At 38.0% G+C, this 19,140-nt stretch overlaps 2 protein-coding genes across 2 annotated transcripts; one reads left to right on the plus strand and one right to left on the minus strand.

Annotated features, from left to right (window-relative positions):
- Nucleotides 1–3,484: 3,484 nt before the first annotated feature.
- On the plus strand, nucleotides 3,485–10,082 carry LOC103449985 (phosphatidylinositol 4-phosphate 5-kinase 9). Its single transcript, XM_008389303.4, has 9 exons — nucleotides 3,485–3,770; nucleotides 4,728–6,056; nucleotides 6,509–6,676; nucleotides 7,081–7,246; nucleotides 7,901–8,011; nucleotides 8,260–8,447; nucleotides 8,789–8,946; nucleotides 9,082–9,247; nucleotides 9,433–10,082. Exons 2-9 carry the CDS (start codon nucleotides 4,810–4,812, stop codon nucleotides 9,710–9,712), a joined length of 2,484 nt encoding a protein of 827 aa, XP_008387525.2. The 5' UTR covers nucleotides 3,485–3,770; nucleotides 4,728–4,809; the 3' UTR covers nucleotides 9,713–10,082.
- A 191-nt stretch (nucleotides 10,083–10,273) lies between these two features.
- LOC103449983 (uncharacterized) lies at nucleotides 10,274–13,341 on the minus strand. The gene is made up of 7 exons (XM_008389302.4): nucleotides 12,991–13,341; nucleotides 12,742–12,911; nucleotides 12,553–12,629; nucleotides 12,361–12,426; nucleotides 12,154–12,228; nucleotides 11,987–12,058; nucleotides 10,274–11,050 (listed from the first exon to the last, which is right to left on the minus strand). The coding sequence occupies exons 1-7, from the start codon at nucleotides 13,140–13,142 to the stop codon at nucleotides 10,625–10,627; spliced, it is 1,038 nt and encodes a 345-aa protein (XP_008387524.1). The 5' UTR covers nucleotides 13,143–13,341; the 3' UTR covers nucleotides 10,274–10,624.
- Between the last annotated feature and the right edge of the window lie 5,799 nt (nucleotides 13,342–19,140).

Consider the following 19,140-nt stretch of genomic DNA (forward strand, 5'->3'; position numbering starts at 1 on the left):
TCTTTTCTTTTTTCTTTTCTTACTTTGCTCGTTTTATTATTTATTTGTTTTACAATAATACCCAAACAACTTAAAATTCTTGGTTTCTTGTTAGTGGTAGTTTTTTTATTTTTATTTTTTATTTTTTTTAGGATTATTTTGTCTATTTCTTTGCGTGGTGATATCTACACACTTATTTTTACTTCTCACATATTTCTTGTTATATATGCAAGATAAAATATGTGTGTAGATGGCATCACCTCTTTTTTTTTTTTTCTTTTTTTTTGGTGAATCCCGACCCAAAAATGGGGGGCTAGCTTTCGATTAGTTGAAATTACAAAAAGGTTGGTTTAAGATGCAACATTCTCTCACTTAGGGCGTGTTTACGTGTTCGTAATCGAAATTAAAAGTCGGAGTGTGATTCCGATTACCGGTTCTTCTTGAGTTTACTAAAATTTGGAGGAATCAAAATGGGTGAGGTCCACGAAAAAGATAGGAATTGACTTCCTGATTTTGGAGGAATTGAACTCCTAAGTAGTAGGTGTCATTTGAATTCCGGGACGAAGGAGGAATCCGAAATACAATTTTCTACCAATTATAACCATCTAATTCCTAAAAACTCCAAATTTGCCACTCAAATCAACAAGCCCCGGGACCTCTCTTCCTGCCTCCCTTCCACCTCTGCGTGCCCTAGTGAACCAATCTCAAGAATCCTAGGGCGTCTTTAGATATCGTAGTGAGTTGGTTGTTCTTTGGTTATGGCATTGTGGTCGTGTGGGGATTGAGATGCGACGTGCGAGAGAGATCAATGGATGCGCAGGAAATGATGATGAAGGATCCACAGAAAATAAAATGGAGGAAAGGGAGGGAGAGAATGGTGGCGGTAGCGGCTAGTGTGGACTGACGAAGGATACTGGGGAGAAGAGAAAAGACGTGAAAAATTAGGTTTCAAAAGGTAGAAAACTTGGGCTGCTGGCTTGGGAAGTTTATGGGGTGGGTATAAAAAAATAGGAAAACTAATTAAAAGGGTTTGAAAATTTTGAGTTTTAATGATAAGGACAAAATAAAGGGTAAAGTGAATAGTACCAGGATTGACTTTTTAGTGTAAAAATGTGGTTTTTCGTTAAAGTGAACAGTACCGGGTGTTTTTTGTTAAAGTTCCCTAAAAAAATTAGGTTTGAAAAGGTCAAAAAAAAAAATGGTTAAAAAATTAGTTTATAAAGAGAGAAAATTCAATCATTTATGGGTTAAAATTGTATGAAAATTAAATTTTAGGGTAAAAGGCTGTTTACTACCCTCATGTTTCGTGGTTTTCAACATTTAGTACATCAAGTTTTTTTCGTCTCAGAGTTATACCTAAAGTGTAAATTTTGGGACAGTCTCATACATCCGTTAGTCAAACTGTTAAGTTTGCCGTTAACCTGTGACGTGGCGCCCATGTGGACAATGACTGGGCGCCACGTGTCAGCCACGTTTTTTTTTTTCTTCTTTCTTCTTCTTCTTCTTCTTCTTCTTCTTCTTCTTCTTCTTCTTCTTCTTCTTCTTCTTCTTCCAACTGCAAATTTATTTATTTATTTTTTTTTTCTTCCTCCTTCTCCTTCTTCCTTCATCCTTCCTTCTTCCTTCCCCTTCTTCTCCTTCTTCCTTCTTTTTCCTTCTCCCTTCTCCGTCTCCTTCCTCCGAATCTGGGGAAGTTTTTTTTTTTTTTTTTTTTTTTTTTTTTTTCTTCTTCCTCCTTCTTCCTCCTTCTTCCTTCTTCCTTCTTCCTTCCTCCTTCTTCCTTCTTCCTTCTTCCTTCTCCTTCCTCCTTCCTCCTTCTTCCTTCTTCCTTCTTCATTCTTCTTCCTCCGAATCTTCCCAGATTCGATTTATTTTTTTTTTCTTCTTCTTCCTCCTCCTTCCTCCTTCTTCCTCCTTCTTCTTCTCCTTCTTCCTTCCCCTTCTTCTCCTTCTTCCTTCTTCCTTCTTCTTCATCTTCCTCAAAAAAAAAAAAAAAAAAAAACCTTCATCTTCCCCATATTCGGAGGAAGAAGAAGGAAGAAGGAAAAAGGAAGAAGGGGAAGGAAGAAGGAAGAAGGAGGAAGGAGGAAGGAGGAAGGAAGAAGGAGAAGAATAAGGAAGAAAAAAAAAAAAAAAAAAAAAAAAAAAAGAAAACCGAATCTGGGCAAATTCGGAGGAAGAAGAAGAAGAAGAGGAAGAAAGAAGAAGAAGAAAGAAGAAAGAAGAAGAAAGAAGAAGAAAGAAGAAGAAAGAAGAAAAAAGAAAGAAAGAAAGAAAGAAAGAAAGAAAAAAAAAAAAAACATGGCTGACACGTGGCGCCCAGTCATTGTCCACATGGGCGCCACGTCACAATTAATGGCAAATTTAACAGTTTGACTAACGGATGTATGAGATTGTCCCAAAATTTACACTTTAGGTATGACTCTGAGACGAAAAAAACTTGATGTACTAAATGTTGAAAACCATGAAACATGAGAGTAGTAAACAGTCTTTAGTAATCAAATGGTTTTGATTCCGATTCAAAAGTGAATTGGTAAACAACTTCTAACATTGCATGTCTAATTTTGAAATCATATCAGTTTATATTTCTAATTTGACGAAGCTCCATGAAGACTATATCTGATCTATGTGATGCAAGCGTGACTACATCAACCGATAAATGAGTGTCATTGTTCTCAAGTTATCAATTTGACAAATGATCAGAAGGTCAAACAGCTTGAGTACATAAATTGATATGATTACAAAATTTGATGGTGCAATATGAGAAGTCAAATTTTGTTGGTCCATTTCGAAAACAATCATAAACTTGAAGAGTAAAAAATATAGTGTTGAGAATGAATCTCACATTGATGAAAGGAGGGATCTTGCATGATGCTTATAAGAGGTTGGGCTCCCTATATTGTCAATTGGTATTATGGTGACATCTCAACTTTCTTCATAGTATTAAAGTATGTTGTCCCCACGTGTGAAGCCAGATAGTCACACACGCTTCACGTCATCCCTTTGTGTTGTCTACGTATTAGGCTTTGAAAATTAGTCATACGTAAGAGGGCATGTTGAGAATAAATCCTATATTGATGAGAGAAGGGACCATACATAAACTTATAAGAGATTAAACTATTCCTCATATTATCAATTGATTTTATGATGAACTTCAACTTTTTTCGTATAGTTCTCATCATGTTTACATGTTTCAAATAACGATGTTACTTCGTTGATAATCTTAGCTAAAAACAAAACAACATGAGAGAAAAATGTCTTTTAGAATTATTATTTACTATGTATATCTAAAACTAAAAATTACAAAAGAAAAACCAAATCATATTAACTCAGCTAAATAGTGAAAGAGAAACCTGCCAAGAAATTTGGACGTGTAATGTACGAGAGCATAAATAAAACCAATGACGAACGAGGGCAGTATTGTCACTTCAAGCAACAATCTTATGCAAAAGTCGGCCAATATTTACGCGAAAGAGATCATCCATTTAAACTGTATTTTATAAATTGTATAACAAAAACCATGATAAATAGATTATTTCTTATAATATTAATTAACCTACTTATTGTTTATTAGAATATTTATAATTGTGGTCTAATTTTACTAACAGTATTCTTTATATTATTGTCGAGTGCGTCTCAGGCTACACAGTTGGCTTTGGGATTCGCAAACATTTGGTCACCGTCCAAAACCCAAAAAAATACACAACACAGAGAGAGCTTCAGAATCCAAAACCCACCGCACTTGCCCATGTTCAGCTGCTTCAATCTCACTCCTCGTTTCATTTTCTCAGGTATATTTCTTTTTTTTCTGCACAAAGTTTTGAGCCTTTGATTTGCTTTTGTGGGTTGAGTTTTGACTTGTTAGTGGAATTGCCTTTTGTTTTGAGACTTTTGGCTTTTTGGGTTTTGGATTTTGGAGCTGAAATCAGCTCAAGTTTTCTGCTTTTGGGCAATCAGAGGGTAGAAAGTTAAGTGAAAAGGTGGATGCTTTTTTTTTTTTCGTAGAAAAAATGAATGGAGGAGGTAAATGTATGCTCTTTCAGTTATCTCTTGGATTTTGATTTATTTTTAGAGGCACTATTTGAATGTGTTAGGCACCCAGAAATTTTAGCTCTAACATAAGGCAAACTTATTTGAAGATTTGAATGAGTTGGGCATTCAGAAATTTTAGCTGCAACATAAGGCAAACTTATTTGATGATTTGAATGAGTTGGGCATTCAGAAATTTTAGATACAATATCAAAGTTATCCACTTGATGATTTTATAGGCTATGGTTGACTGAATTCTGAAAGATCATTTGAGCATTTTCTGCCTTATTGTGTTATGAGATATTGTGAAAGAACATTTTTCTGCTTCTTTTTATAACTTGTGTATTTTAAAATTCGTTTCTGGATAAGCATTGTGCGCCCGCTAGTTCAAATTTGATCTCTTCTAGTTATAGTTTTCCGGTGTGATTGTAGAGCATATGTGTATTGGCTCGATGCTCTTTATTTTCGCCAATTATTAAGTTTTTGGTGGTGATATTGTAGTTATATTAGTTTAACGGAATCAATAGGATTCCCTTTTTTTTTTTCTATATTTTTTTTCTTCTTCATGTCATTATAGTTCAAGTTAGATCTTTGCTCCGAAAATCCATCTTAAGCACTTGCGAACTGCCCTTTGTAGAAAGAATTTAATCTGGCTGTTTATAAATAAGAGGACAAGGAGTTTCCTGGTATATTTGCACTCATTCGTATGACTTTTACAGATTCCTATATCGTCATATGGCCTATGAGAATTCTGGAGTGCCTATAATTGTGTAAGAAACCGAAAATTTTGGGACATTATGCATGTCTGGCCCTGTGGCCATTGGCGATAAAGTGGAAGAAGCACAAACTTTTGCAGAGAGAACAAAGTCTCTTGATGTCATTTCCAGAGAAGACAGAGAATCCATAATAACTAATGGTGAAGTTGCTGATACTTCTGAAATTGCAGCCTTTAGAGTCAGGGAGCTATTACTTCCGAATAGGGAGTCCTATTCTGGACCTGTGCTTGGCAACATCCCTGAAGGAAAGGGAAAATATGTCTGGTCAGATGGCTGCATATATGATGGTGAATGGAGACGGGGGATGAGACATGGGAATGGAAAAATTATTTGGTCTTCAGGTGCCATTTATGAGGGCGAGTTTTCAGGTGGATATATGCATGGCACAGGGACCTACATTGGATCGGATAAGTTGACTTATAAGGGGCGATGGCGGTTAAATCTCAAACATGGTTTGGGATATCAAGTCTATCCTAATGGAGATGCCTTTGAAGGCTCTTGGATGCAGGGGTTGCCAGAAGGGCCTGGCAAGTATACATGGGTAAATGGAAATGTTTATCTAGGAAATATGAAAGGAGGGAAAATGTCAGGGAAAGGAACTCTCACATGGACCAATGGGGATTCATTTGAAGGAAGCTGGTTGAATGGCATGATGCATGGATTTGGAGTATACACGTGGAGTGATGGAGGCTTCTATGTTGGAACTTGGACCCGCGGTTTAAAGGATGGGAAAGGGTCGTTTTATCCAAAAGGCAGCAGACTTCCAGCAGTAGAAGAACTTTACCTGAATGCTTTGAGGAAACGAGGGCTCTTGCCAGATTTAAGAAAACAGAACAACGCACATATCCATCATGCTGGTTCAGGGGATATGGGAAATGCTAAGATTGGAGAGAGGCTGCAGGGATCTCATCGTGCTTCAGCCAACAAAATCTCTAATAGAAATTTGTTAAATTTGGAGCAGTCACATAGAAATGTTTCCTTGGAAAGGCGTTGGAGTCTTGAGGTATCTTTTGAAAAAGTTATTGGACATGATCCATCATTATTGGAGGGTAGAGAAAAAGATTCTGAGACAGAAATTCCAATCTTAGAGCGAGAATATATGCAAGGTGTCTTAATAAGTGAGCTAGTAATAAATAACAGCTTTTCTTCATCATCTAGAAGGGCAAAACGGCGACAAAAGAAACTAGCTAAAGTGGTCAAGAGACCTGGTGAAGCAATCATTAAAGGTCATAGGAGCTATGATCTAATGCTCAGTTTGCAGTTGGGTATCAGGTACTTTCACTTTTATTACCTTCCGTAAATTCGTTAGACTTCTTCATCTTTGACTTTTATGCTTGTATTATTTTGTCTTCATTTATCTTTTGTATCAAATGCATGGTTTTTAATTAGATTATATTGCTTAATTGGTTCCTCCCTTCTGGTTTCGGCAAAGATTTATTAAGCAATGCGATTTGTGTTTACATTTCCCCTATTGGATTCGGGACAATGTATAACTCCATGAGAGGGTTTAATTATTTTAACAGGTTTTTCTTTTAACAGGGTTTAATTAGTTATATTAGTTGTACGACTCCGTGAAAAGGTTTAATTATTTTAACAGGTTTCTCTTTTAGGAGTGAAAAAAGTTTGAAGTCCAACTGCAATTGCTGATGTTCATCACTTAGTTCATGTGCATTGCATACTTTGTTTCCTGAAACTTAATTTAAATGTGGATTAAAATGTGGCAGGTATACTGTTGGGAAGATAACACCAATACAAAGGAGAGAAGTCCGAGCATCAGATTTTGGCCCTCGGGCAAGTTTTTGGATGAACTTTCCTAAAGAAGGCTCCCAATTGACACCACCTCATCGGTCAGTAGATTTTAGGTGGAAAGACTATTGCCCTATGGTCTTTAGGTTAGTTGCCATATCTTGAATTTTCTTGTGGCCTATTTGTTTGTTTGATGCATTTACAGTAATAGGGATATTCTTTTCTTTTGTATAATCGTGGACCAACTCTAACTTTGTCATATGTTCTCACACTTATATCCTGTGTTTGTTGGGATTATAATCATGAACCATTTTTCTTCTGAAAGGTGAAAAAGAAAGAATTGTGCTTTTACATTTTACTGTAATATATGTATATACAGGATCATTCAAGTGCAGGCGTCCGCACCAAATCACGCCTATACGCATGGACACACACACATACACAACTTGACTAAGACCTTACCCTGAAAAATTGGGTTGTTTACTCATATGCACAATCATGTGTGTGTGGGTGTACTGTATACTTCTATAATGTTTTCAACTCATTGCAGGAATTTAAGGGAGATGTTCAAGATCGATGCTGCTGACTACATGATGTCTATTTGCGGAAATGATGCTCTCAGGGAACTTTCTTCTCCTGGAAAAAGTGGTAGTGTGTTTTTCCTATCTCAAGATGATCGTTTCATGATTAAGACACTGAGGAAATCTGAAGTTCAGGTTTGTATCACTGCTGAAGCTTTTGCATCTTCATTTTTTGTTGATGATGTACATAAATTACTAAAGGCTTGTGAAGTTATCTATTTCTCCCTGTAGAAAATTTCTGTATGAATTTGTAGTTTTGTACTAGAACCAGTAAACTTATTCCTTCGATTCTCACCTACCCAAGCAAAGAGCTTTATTTTCTTTAGCCCTTCCAAAGAGCCTTTAGATACTCCTTTGTGCAGTTTCATGATTTTTGTTCTTCGAAGTTAGATGCAAACAAAAACTATAGAGAACTGGACATTTGATTGAGATTAAATTGTTATGGAATTACTGGACATGTCATTACTTAATTGCCACCGTCTCAGAAGTTGCTTGGTACGCAATGAGCCTGCTGTTTTCTGACTTTTATTTTCAAGTAATTTGGTGCTTCTTTCCCCTGAACAAGGTTCTTGATAAATCTTATGTCTATTCTTGAGGACCAATGGTATCAAATTAGTACAACTATGATCTGACATGTATATCAACGTTATGCTCAGTGTTTTATTTGTATTTATATCCTTTGCTAATAAGGTATTGTGATACATGTACTGTAATTGAAGTTCTGCAGTTTTCCCCCTCCTCTTTTCTTGAATCATCTGGAGGTGTGTTAACCAGAGTTCTGATGTGTAGGTTCTTTTGCGGATGCTTCCAAGTTATCATCATCATGTAAGGTCGTATGAGAACACCCTCATCACAAAATTCTTTGGTCTTCATAGGATTAAACCTTCAAGTGGTCAAAAGGTGATGGGAACGGTGCCTTTAGATTCTTATGAGCTGCCATGCTATAAGTGTGTTTAAATATATGCATTATGATGCCGTTACATTCCAGTAAAAGTATCAGTTGAGATGCTATACGCCTGTGTCGCCTTGTCTAAGAGGCAATTCTATAGTGAATTCTCTTGTTATTTGCAATGATACTATCCCTATTAATGTAAATTGCTTCTTGTATTTTAAAGACTGACATTTGCTCATTAAAATATGCTTTGCAGTTCCGCTTTGTAGTGATGGGAAACATGTTCTGCACAGAGCTAAGAATACATCGAAGATTTGATTTGAAAGGTTCATCCCTTGGTCGTTCTGCAGATAAGATCGAAATTGATGAAAATACAACACTTAAGGACTTGGATTTAAACTACTCTTTTTATCTGGAACCTTCTTGGCGAGAGGCTTTAATGAAGTAAGTGGGAGTTCTAGAATCCAGATGCGTTTTCACTTTCTCTTTTGCTTGCAGTCCATACCTTAGGTGTATAAATGACTTCTATAATCTAGGGGACCCCAGATTTACTTTAAGTTTACTAAAACACACAACCTAAGAATTTGTCATAAAAAAAATGTAATTTCTTTTATTCTTGTTTCTCTTGGTTGTGAAAGATGTAGTCAACGTGGTTTCTTGCCAGATTCAGTACGGTTTACTTGTAACATTATTAAGTGGTAACATCCTATTTGTTCCATTGTGGTAATTTGTTTTTCCTTTTACTATTGCTACTGAACTCATTTTGCTCTCCTATTATTATGCAGTCAGATTGAGACTGACAGCAAATTTCTGGAGGCGCAGCACATTATGGATTACAGCCTTCTCATGGGAGTGCATTATCGGGCCCCCCAACATCTGCGGTCTGTCATGTCCTACAATAATACCAATCGAGCTGATGGTTTGGGAATCCTTGCAGAGGAAGGTCATTGTAGTTCATAACGATGCACAATTTAGTTGTCATGACTCATCCTCAGTTTTTCAATGATATACAGAGTTGTTTTTTCATTACCACGAAAGACTAACATAATAGTTTTTGCTTTTGGTGTTTTAATGACAGAGACTCTGGAGGATGAAATCTCTAATTACCCACAAGGACTTGTTTTAATCCCTCGTGGAACAGATGATGCTAGTGTTGTTGTGGGCCCTCACGTGAGAGGTAGCCGGCTGAGAGCATCATCTGCCGGTTTTGAGGAAGTTGATCTCCTTTTACCCGGTACAGCAAGGTATGGAGCATTTATCTAGACCCCATGCGGAGAATCCGTTTTAAGTCGTCTTTTGAAAAGCTAAGGATCTGAAGTGAAATCACAACTAAAGGCGTTATTAATACAAATGAAGTTTATAATTTTGCATGTACACTTGCCAAATTGGAATAAATGATCTTATTTGTTGTCACGATGTATTTAAGCAGATTCCAAATCCAGCTGGGTGTGAACATGCCAGCAAGGGCAGAGCAGGTTCCTGGCGAACAGGGAGACCAGCAGACATTTCATGAAGTATACGATGTTGTGCTGTATCTCGGAATCATTGACATATTGCAAGACTACAGCATGGGAAAGAAGATTGAACACGCATACAAATCTCTTCAGTTTGATTCCTTGTCCATCTCTGCTGTCGACCCTACATTCTATTCGCGGCGCTTCTTGGAGTTCATCCGGAAGGTGTTTCCTCCAAATGCCTTAACAAGGTAAAAACCTGGTGTTCCAAACCTCATCTGAGAGTACTTTTGATAAGGCCTCCAGTTTGCATGCCTTCAAGGACCGTTGGCACGAGCGGTCTATGAAATGTTTGGGGAGTGCATTCGGGGAGCGTCGTTGATTATGGCAGCATTGAGCAGCAGCTGGGTTGAGTGATCATAATGATTTGGTTGAAAATTTTGAATTTGTTTCTCTACTCCCTCTGCTTTCGCTACTTTAGGAGCGCCTGCTGCTTCATTACATGTACTTGTATCCATTTTCCGATTAAGGTATTGTGTTTAATCGATAAGAGACATCCAAACCGTCTTTTTTGCACGCGAGCGGCTGTAAATGATTGATTATAAATTGGAAAATAATTTCCGCACTCGCATTTTACCTTTCCTCTGTTAGATTCAGGACAAGCACGAGATCATTGAAGAGTCGAGTTATTTTTCATCAGCGACAATCACACTTCTGTTTATTTCAGGTCATTAATTCTCCTTTAATAAATTTAACCCAAAAGTTAAACAAACGCGTAACACGGAAATTATTAATCACATAAATCTACTTAGAGCATGACCTAATATCAAATGCATTGCTTGCAAGTAAATGCACACAAACCAAAAGTACATTCCAAAAGAAATTGCCACAAGGCATGTTTCCTTTCCCAAATTCCAGAAGCTATAGCATCTCCATTTCAATCCTATAACAATAACATTTGTCTTTCATAAGGGAAAAATGGGAATTCAGAAACAAACTAGGAACAAGTAGGGCTATAAAGGAGTGATCGTTAATAAGGTACAGCTTCCAGTTTAACGGAAATACCGGGTCATTTTTCGCTGACTTCATTCTCCACACAGATACTGCAAATATGTTCACTGAGATGCTCCGGTACAAGGACGGCCACCCCAAAGGCAATTGGTTCCCTTAACTCATATTAGGAGGTGGTGGGGGTGGACGAAGACCCTGGCCCTGCATTTGTTGTCCCGGAAAGCCTTGTGGAGGTGGCATTGATGGAGGCCTTCCCATCTGAGTGCCAGGAGTGAAATTCACCATTGTGTTACCAACAGAGGGCGGAGGAGGGGCAGGTGGAGCACCACCAGGAGGCATAGGCCTAGGGCCATTTCCCATAGGAGCTGATGGTAGTAAAGATCCAGGAATTGGCGGAGGAGCTCTGGGAGGATTTCCCATTGGTGCACCAGGCGGCAGTCCTTGTGGTGGAGGAGGAGGAGGACCTTGGGGTGGTGGAGGCAAAGGCCTTGATGGAACGCCGGGAGCACCTGGGCCATTGGCTGCAGGGGGAGGTTGAGGTTTGTTCGCCTCTGGTGGCTTAGTTTTGAAATATAGCTGCAACTGCATATTGGTACATCCAACACAGAAAAATGAGAAGAAAAATTCAACCAGCAAAAAGCATAAAAGAAAGTCAACTAAGTAAAGACAGTGAAACCAGAGGGCTTTCGTATATCGAATTCAATACTTTGGGAGAAAATCCTGCTGAGTTTTCATTGGAGGACACCAAAATAATTTCACAAATAAGAACCCGTAAGAACACGACAAGTGGCTAGCTGAGGGGTTCTTTTCTCTATGAAACGATAGTTTGCCAGGATTTTTTTTCCTTTCTTAATTTTACTATTAGTAAAACATCTGACCTGATCTAGTGAGTATGCAGCAGTTTATGCAGATGTCACCAATTGGTGCCAACTGTCGAGAGACTCAAAACCAAACATGTGACTTGCTTGCCGAATCAAATAAGCTTTCTTAAGTTAGACTCCATTAGGGTCGTTTGGTAACCATTTCTTTTCAAATTTTTATTGTTCAGTTTTGTGCTAGAAATAGAAAGCAAATACGTCGGGAAAATGAGGGACATATAGAAGTGGAGGAAAGATGGTGGTGAAGAGATGTATAAGAAACGTACAAGGAAAGAGTTGAAAGACAAACAACGAAAACTAAAAAACCAAAAACTAGTTTAAGTTGATTTCAGTTTGAAGAATTTGATTTTATTTATTCTTCTTTGTTTCTTCCCTTCCCTCCCCACTACCCTTCTTTGGTTTTTCCCTCCTTTCCCCCAATTACTCTCCCTATATCTCAAGCACAAAAATTGAAAACTAAAAGTAAAACAAAATGGTTATCAAACGAGCACTAGGGTTTTAAAAGCCTATATCTTAAAATAACCACAGACAAGATTTACCAACCTAATGAACCGCAAAAATTGACATCCCAATGAAACACTTTATCTATTTCTAGAAGTGCATATAAAAAGACATGAATCAGTAGGGTTAGAAAACTAACTGTGAACATTTTTGAGTCTGGATCCCAATGTGAGAAAAACTTATCAGTTTTGTCAATCTCAATGTTAGGAACCTGAAACAGAAACAAACATGGAGGCACAATAAATGTCCTGAATCTAACAATATAAAAAATGAATGAATACCCAATGCATAGACGGCAAGATATACCTTGAAAGCAACTATCTCGTAAGGCTCGGCTGCAAATAGAAGATACTGGTACCTTTTGTCCACAGGTTGAACCCTCTGTGTTCATGAAAAATCAACATTAACAAAAAAAAAAAAAACCAAAAGAATTCACTGAAACATTTCTAGTAAGAAAAACGAGTAGAAGAAGAGGACGTCCATAAATTGCAGGCCACAAAGATATAACCCTACCTGCTCATAAGATGACATAAAACGGTGCCTTGGCTTTGTATTATCTTCAATCTCAGGATATTCAATCTGCATAACACATAGATGTAACGCAACATTAGCTACACCATTAATTTGCACACTATATACCCTTGAATGAGAGCTTATTATTTCAGGAAAATACATATAGCACAATGAACACACACACACACACACCTGGAAGAGAAGAGACCTCTGCTTTGTTTCTCCATCAAACTGCTTTGTCACTCGATACCCCGGCCTACCAATTTTGACTGCAACCATACATTAAATGGTATACTTACAACAGTTAACTAAATTAAAACAACTTTCCATGCACACCAAGTGTTCGACTAAATGCGTTTGAAAGAAATACGAGATACATACCCGTCTTTCGCACATTGACCTTGCGCTTGTGCGGCTGGGGCTGAGCAGGAGCGTCCTTTGCCTCGCGAGCAGCTCGTTTCGCCAAGTTGGTCTGATGGCGCTTGCCTTGTGTATGCGCCAAGTAGTTGCCCTCGTTGTTGTGCAGCGTCAAGCAAAGCTTACATTCATAGCTGTAAAAACCAACCAACAAAATGCAACAATTAGATGGAAAGCAGTGAAATTTGACCAGAAATCAAAAGAGGGCCGCACCTTCCGAGGTGATTGCGCATGAAATAGGGATCTTTGGCGAGATCGATGGTCTCGAGAGCGAGTCGCCGGAGACGCTCCCGGCGGTCGATGGCTTCGTTCTGTGCAGAGGCGGCGCCGCCGCTGCCGGGCTTTGAACCCCATTCTCTATCCATCTTCTCAGTTGTGAATCACCGACTATTCCCCTCAGATGTTTTGAATTTTGGAGAAATTCCCCCACAGTCGCAGACTCACAGTAGTCCCCACTCGCTACCCTCTTTCTCTTTGTGTTTGTTGTGAAGGAAAATCTGGAAATTAAAATATTATTGGGCTACAAGAGTACAGTTGGGCTAATGGAGAAATCAATCCAGGCCCATTTCACCCATTTTGCTCACTTGGGCATATAGTCACATCATGTCATTACTTAGTACTACGGTCTGGTGATATTCCTCTTCACTTGTAATTGAAAAATCTTAGGTTCAATTCTCGCAAAAAGTAGATTTGAACTACATTATTGCTAACCCATTGTGAGGCTAAGTCGACTCATTCCCTTTAGTGTAGATAATATCTTTTGTTAAAAAAAAAACCTTCTATTATTTTTAATTCCTTTCTTCTACAACATTTGTACTTAAGAGTCAAGACCTTTTGCCTCTTAGTACTACGGTTTGATTAGGAAATTGAATAGGAATGTAAATATGTTTCTTTGTCTAGGATTCGTTTAATATTGCTTGTGTTACAAGGTGTGGTTATATATGTATTTCCTCCTAACGGGAGAAGAATAATACACAGAGAAATAGATTGAAGCCCTAAAGTTAGTTTTATCTTGGCGTCATAACGGGTTTCGACCTGTCACTTCCTCTAAATCCTAAGTTCACCCAATGCCGACTTTTATTGTTGGCTAATGTCTGCAACTAGCAACCAAAATTCAATTTTAAAGCTTTCAAAGCAAGAAACCTTTCACGAAATCCCAACCTAGAAAAAACACCGATGAAAGAACTGTGGTCTCAAAAGAAGAGACTCGTGGCATAATAAAAAAAGAAAAAGAAAGGAAAACTAACGAAAAGTCTAAAAAACTTTAGTTTTAATGAAAATGAACAAATAAAGGTGTAGTGAATAGTACCAGCAAAAGGTAAAAATGTGGTTTTTCGTTAAAAGTGAACAGTACTAGAAGTGTTTCGTTAAAACTTCCTAAAAAAAAGCTTAGAACCAAACCCTAAACCTTGTTGTGCCAATGGTTGACCAAGTTGTCCTTTCCATTAGTGCTGCTCCTGTGTCAACCAAATATGGGCTGGCTCCAATGAAGAGTAGTCCCTGCCAACAATATGTCCAGCGAGTACATGTTGGGCTGGAGGACCATAAAGCCTAAATTCAAAAGGGGCAGCAAGCAGAAGGCTCTGGCACTAACATTGGCCAGATGTTGACTTCCACAACAAAGGGAATGTGAGCTTGTTGAGCCCACCAGTAGCAAGCAGACCTAATGTAGGCAGTGTGGGTGATTCAAGCCCAGACTAGTTGGGCCATCAACTTTCACTATTAAATTTTAGGAGTTTTATCACAAATGGTCATTGAAATTGACCCTCACTGTCAAGATGGTCCCTAAAATTGAAAATCAATAAATGTAGTCCCTGAAAATAGGTGTTGCAAATCAATGTGATCATTCTGTCACAATTCTATTAAAAATTCTGTTAAATGTTGATGTGGCATATAAATGGGTCCCATAAGTCCTTTTTTTTCTTCTCACAAATGGTCATTGAAATTGACATGTGACATAAAAATGGCCCCTGAAATTGAAAATCGATAAATGTAGTCCCGCAAGTAAGTGTCCCAAATCAATGTAGTCATTTCGTCACAATTCTGTCAAAATTCTGTTATGTGTTGATGTGACACATAAATGGATCACACAATTCTAATTAAATTAAAAAAAAATTACAAATAGGTTTATTAATTTAATAGTTAATAAATGGTTGTGAACCCAAAAACTCAGTCCTACAATCACCTCCGATCCCAATCAACATTCATCTACCTCCTTGTTGTCTATTCTCTAAAACAAAAACTCAATACATCAATCTTTACACACTTAGACATCCTTCACCGAATTGAACCTGGATTGAGATCACCTTTGGTGACGGCTTGGCTGATTGGCAATGACTTCTGGGACCTCATTGTTAACATTTAAGCGATCAACATCCTCACAACCTTAATCTTGGAAAGTTTGTGTGGCGCTTCCCTAGTGGTTTGGGGACACAAAGAACGGCGAGGTCTGCTTGAGATAATGAGGTTATAACCAAGGTGCGTCTATTGTTGGTTGAAAAATATTTTTCAAATCCCCTCTTAGGTCTTGGTTAAGCCTTGTGCCTTTGAGAATTCATGGAAGGGATTTATCTTTGGAGTAGGTCTTACTATAAGAAAAAAATTTCATTGTGCAAAAAGGTATCTAGACAACTTTTTAATTAATTATTAAACCCACATCAATACATAACAAATTTTTTATAGAATTATGGTGGAAGGATCATATAGATTTGCGACACCTATTTTCAAGGACTACATTCATCAATTTTCAATTTTAGGGACCATCTTGATGGTCTGAGTCAATTTCAGGGACCATCTTGATGGTGTGAGTCAATTTTACGACCCATTTGTGATAAAAACTAGTAAATTTTGTGGGGTCCACTTATGTGCCACATCAGCACTTAACGGAATTTTTAACAGAATTGTGACGGGACGACCACATTGATTTGCGACGGGATGACCACATTGATTTGCGACACCTATATTCAGGGACTACATTGATTAATTTTCAATTTCAGGGATCATCTTAATTGTGAGGGTTAATTTCAGGAACCATTTGTGATAAAAACCCTAAATTTTATTGCTTCCTAAGAACAATGCGACGATCCAAGTAACACTGGCATAGCCTTAATTGCTTCCGTTAATCATGATACAAGTTGGATTATTGATTCAGGGGCCATTGATCATATGACTTATGATCGTACTCTTTTTAACTCTACAACACTATCACCATGGGATAGTATTATCACCACTAATGGAGTTATTGCCCCTGTTATAAGGGCATGTTCAATAACACTTACTCCTATTTTCTTCTTACAGAATTGCTTACTTGTTCCCACATTCTCTAGCCATTTGTTATCTATAGGACAGGTCACCAAACAATTAAACTGTGTGGTGCTAATGTTTACATCTTTCTGTTTACTTTAAGATATTCGAACCCAAGAGATCATTGGGTGTGGTACTAAAAGAAGCGGGTTGTACTATGTTGATGATATTGTACAGAACCGTGTTCATCAAGTTTATGGCCGTGATAGTGGAAAGCTGAAGATTGTTCAATTGTGGCATCGTTGTCATGGTCATGCCTCTTATGGTTATTTATGAAAATTACTTTTGCCATTGTTCAGTAATATTTCAAATTCTTCTCTATAATGTATTGTTTGCACATTAGCTAAAAGCCATTGAGCTTCACATTCTCCAAGTCTTAATCAACGAACGTTTTCTTTTGAATTAATTCATTCTGATGTATAGGAACCATCTTCCGTTACTACTCAACATGAAGTGCGTTGGTTTGTAACATTCATTGATGACTGCACAAGGATGACTTGGTTGTACCATGATTAATAAAAGTGATATGGGTGAAAACTTCAAAGTGTTTTATCACATGATTTACACTTAATATTCGCTTTCTGTTAAAGTACTTAGGCTAAACAATGGTGACAAATATCTTAATTAGGATCTTTCTCAATTCTTCAAAGAAAAAGGTATTCTCCATGAGACTACTTACCCTTAGACCCCACAACAAAATGGAGTAACCGAGCGAAAAAATTGACACATACTTGAAATTACCCGTGCTCTTCTCATTGGCGCTTGTGCACCTATTGGGCTGATGCGGTAACCTATGCCATTTATCTCATGAACCGAAATGTCATCACGTGTTCTCTCTTTTAGGACTCATTTGGATGTGCTTGCTGACTTTGTTTTGCTCACTTCCACCCTTCATCTAAAACCACAAGTTTTTGGGTGTGTGGCATATGTCCAACTCCACAAAAATCAACGTAGCAAACTTGATCCATGTGCAGTTCGATGTGCTTTTATTTGATTTAGTCTTCAACAAAAAGGTTATCGGTGTTACCATCCATTTATTTGCCGCACATACGTTACCATGGATGTTACCTTTTTCGAAGACGAGTTATTTTTCCTTCCCAATTATACTCTTCAGGGTAGACAACCTCAGGGGAAGATTATGGTTTGTTCAATATTATGCCTTCTGTTTAAATAGCCTAAACGGGCCTTTAAACCACACATGTCCAGATTATGAAGATCATGCAGACCATGACTACCTGATGGATGTGCTGACCATAAACACCCTGATGAGCGTTCTAACTTATCAAAATGAATGGGCTGCTAGGGCCATGCGGTGCTTACCCAAGTGGGCCGTAAGATGCATCCAAGAAGAATGATGTCTGCAGCCCAAATGATGATGTTGGGAATGATGTTGCTATTGTTGTATGCAATCCAAATGATGGTGTTACTGTTGTCGGCCCGCATGCAGCTGCCAGCCTAAGTAGGCCAAATGGAAATTGTAGTGTTGGCCCGAGTGGGCCTTCAAGGTGATGACCGCCACAAATTTAAGCAATAATTCAAGTAATAACTCGAGTTATAGTTCCAGTGGGCTAGAAGACAGTAACAAACACCCTTATACTTCTCAAGTACTCGTCTATGATCCTATGGATATCCTCAAGGTAAGTACTCACTCAGAAATTATTAAACGACTTTATGTGTTACCTTCTAGATAGAATCGAGGAAAACCACCAGACAGGTACTCTTCAGAAGGGAAGGTGTGGTACTCCATTGCAAGCTATGTCTCCACTCATCAACTCTCACCAAGATACTGTGCACTTGTTCAACAAATGGAAACCATCAAAATACCTACCAGAGTGTAATAAGCCTTGAAAGATCCGAAATTGACATAGGCAATGCAAATTGAGATGGATACATTACAGAAGAATAATACATGAAGCATAGTTACACTACCCGAAGGGAAGAAACCAGTGGGATGCAAATGGGTGTTCACTATCAAACATAAAGTAGATGGAACGATTGATAGGTACAAGGCAAGGTTAGTGGCAAAGGGATTTACACAAACCTTTGGGGTTGATTATCAGGAGACATTTGCTCCCATTGCGAAAATGAATACTATTAGAGTTATATTATCTCTTGCTGCTAATTTTGACTGGCCTCTAAAAGAGTTTGATTTTAAAAAATGCGATTCTATATGGGGACTTAGAGGAAGAATATACATGGATTTTCCACCAGGATACGACATTGCAACCAACCATTAAGAGAAAGTGTGCAGACTTCAGAAAGCTTTGTATGGTCTAAAACAGTCACTTAGAGCGTGGTTTGGGTGATTCATGAAGGAAATATTTGGGAAAACTAGTTCATTTGAGCAATATGTATGCATGCAATTAACAATTAAAAGGCAGAATCATGCTTGTATGCACTCAAAAATAAAACTTTACCCATGACATTCAAAGCCTAGTAGTTATGGTGAACCAAGACTCAACTCAAGATCTAAGAGAAAGAGTTGAGATTTCTTTATACCTTTAAAGCACCTCTTTGCTTAACAAAGGTTAATCACCCATGTGAGGGCATTCTTTCCTTTGTCACCTTGCTCCTTGGCTCCATGGATGTGGATGGAGGAACTTTGCTTCTTGGCACCATGTCTTCTTGGATATGGATGGAAGAATTGGTTTCTCCAAAAGTCCCCTAAGTTGGAGACCTCTAAGTTCCGACACCAAGGATGGTTGAGGAAGAAGATGAATGACCATGGAAGAATTAGATGCTAGTACATTCCTCCATGGTGGCCGACCTTTTTAGAGAGAAAAAGAGAGCCAAAGTTCTCTCATCTTTCCTCAAAGAAAACCCTAATGAAGAAAAGGTTATAAAGTGACATTTATACCTATCTTCATTGGAATGGCAAACTTGTAATAAGTCCAAAACCCACTCCCTTTCTAAGCATGGCTGGCCTCCCTATTGTTAGTGGGTTAATTGCCCATTTTGTTTAAGTTGTCACAACTTAAGGCCTAAAATGAACCTTTCGTTCTAGATCAATTAAATTTTAATTAATCATTGCCATATACAATTAAGCTATTTAATTGTCCT

Source organism: Malus domestica, chromosome 12 (genome assembly GCF_042453785.1).
Source record: "Malus domestica chromosome 12, GDT2T_hap1".
Taxonomy (NCBI): domain Eukaryota; kingdom Viridiplantae; phylum Streptophyta; class Magnoliopsida; order Rosales; family Rosaceae; genus Malus; species Malus domestica.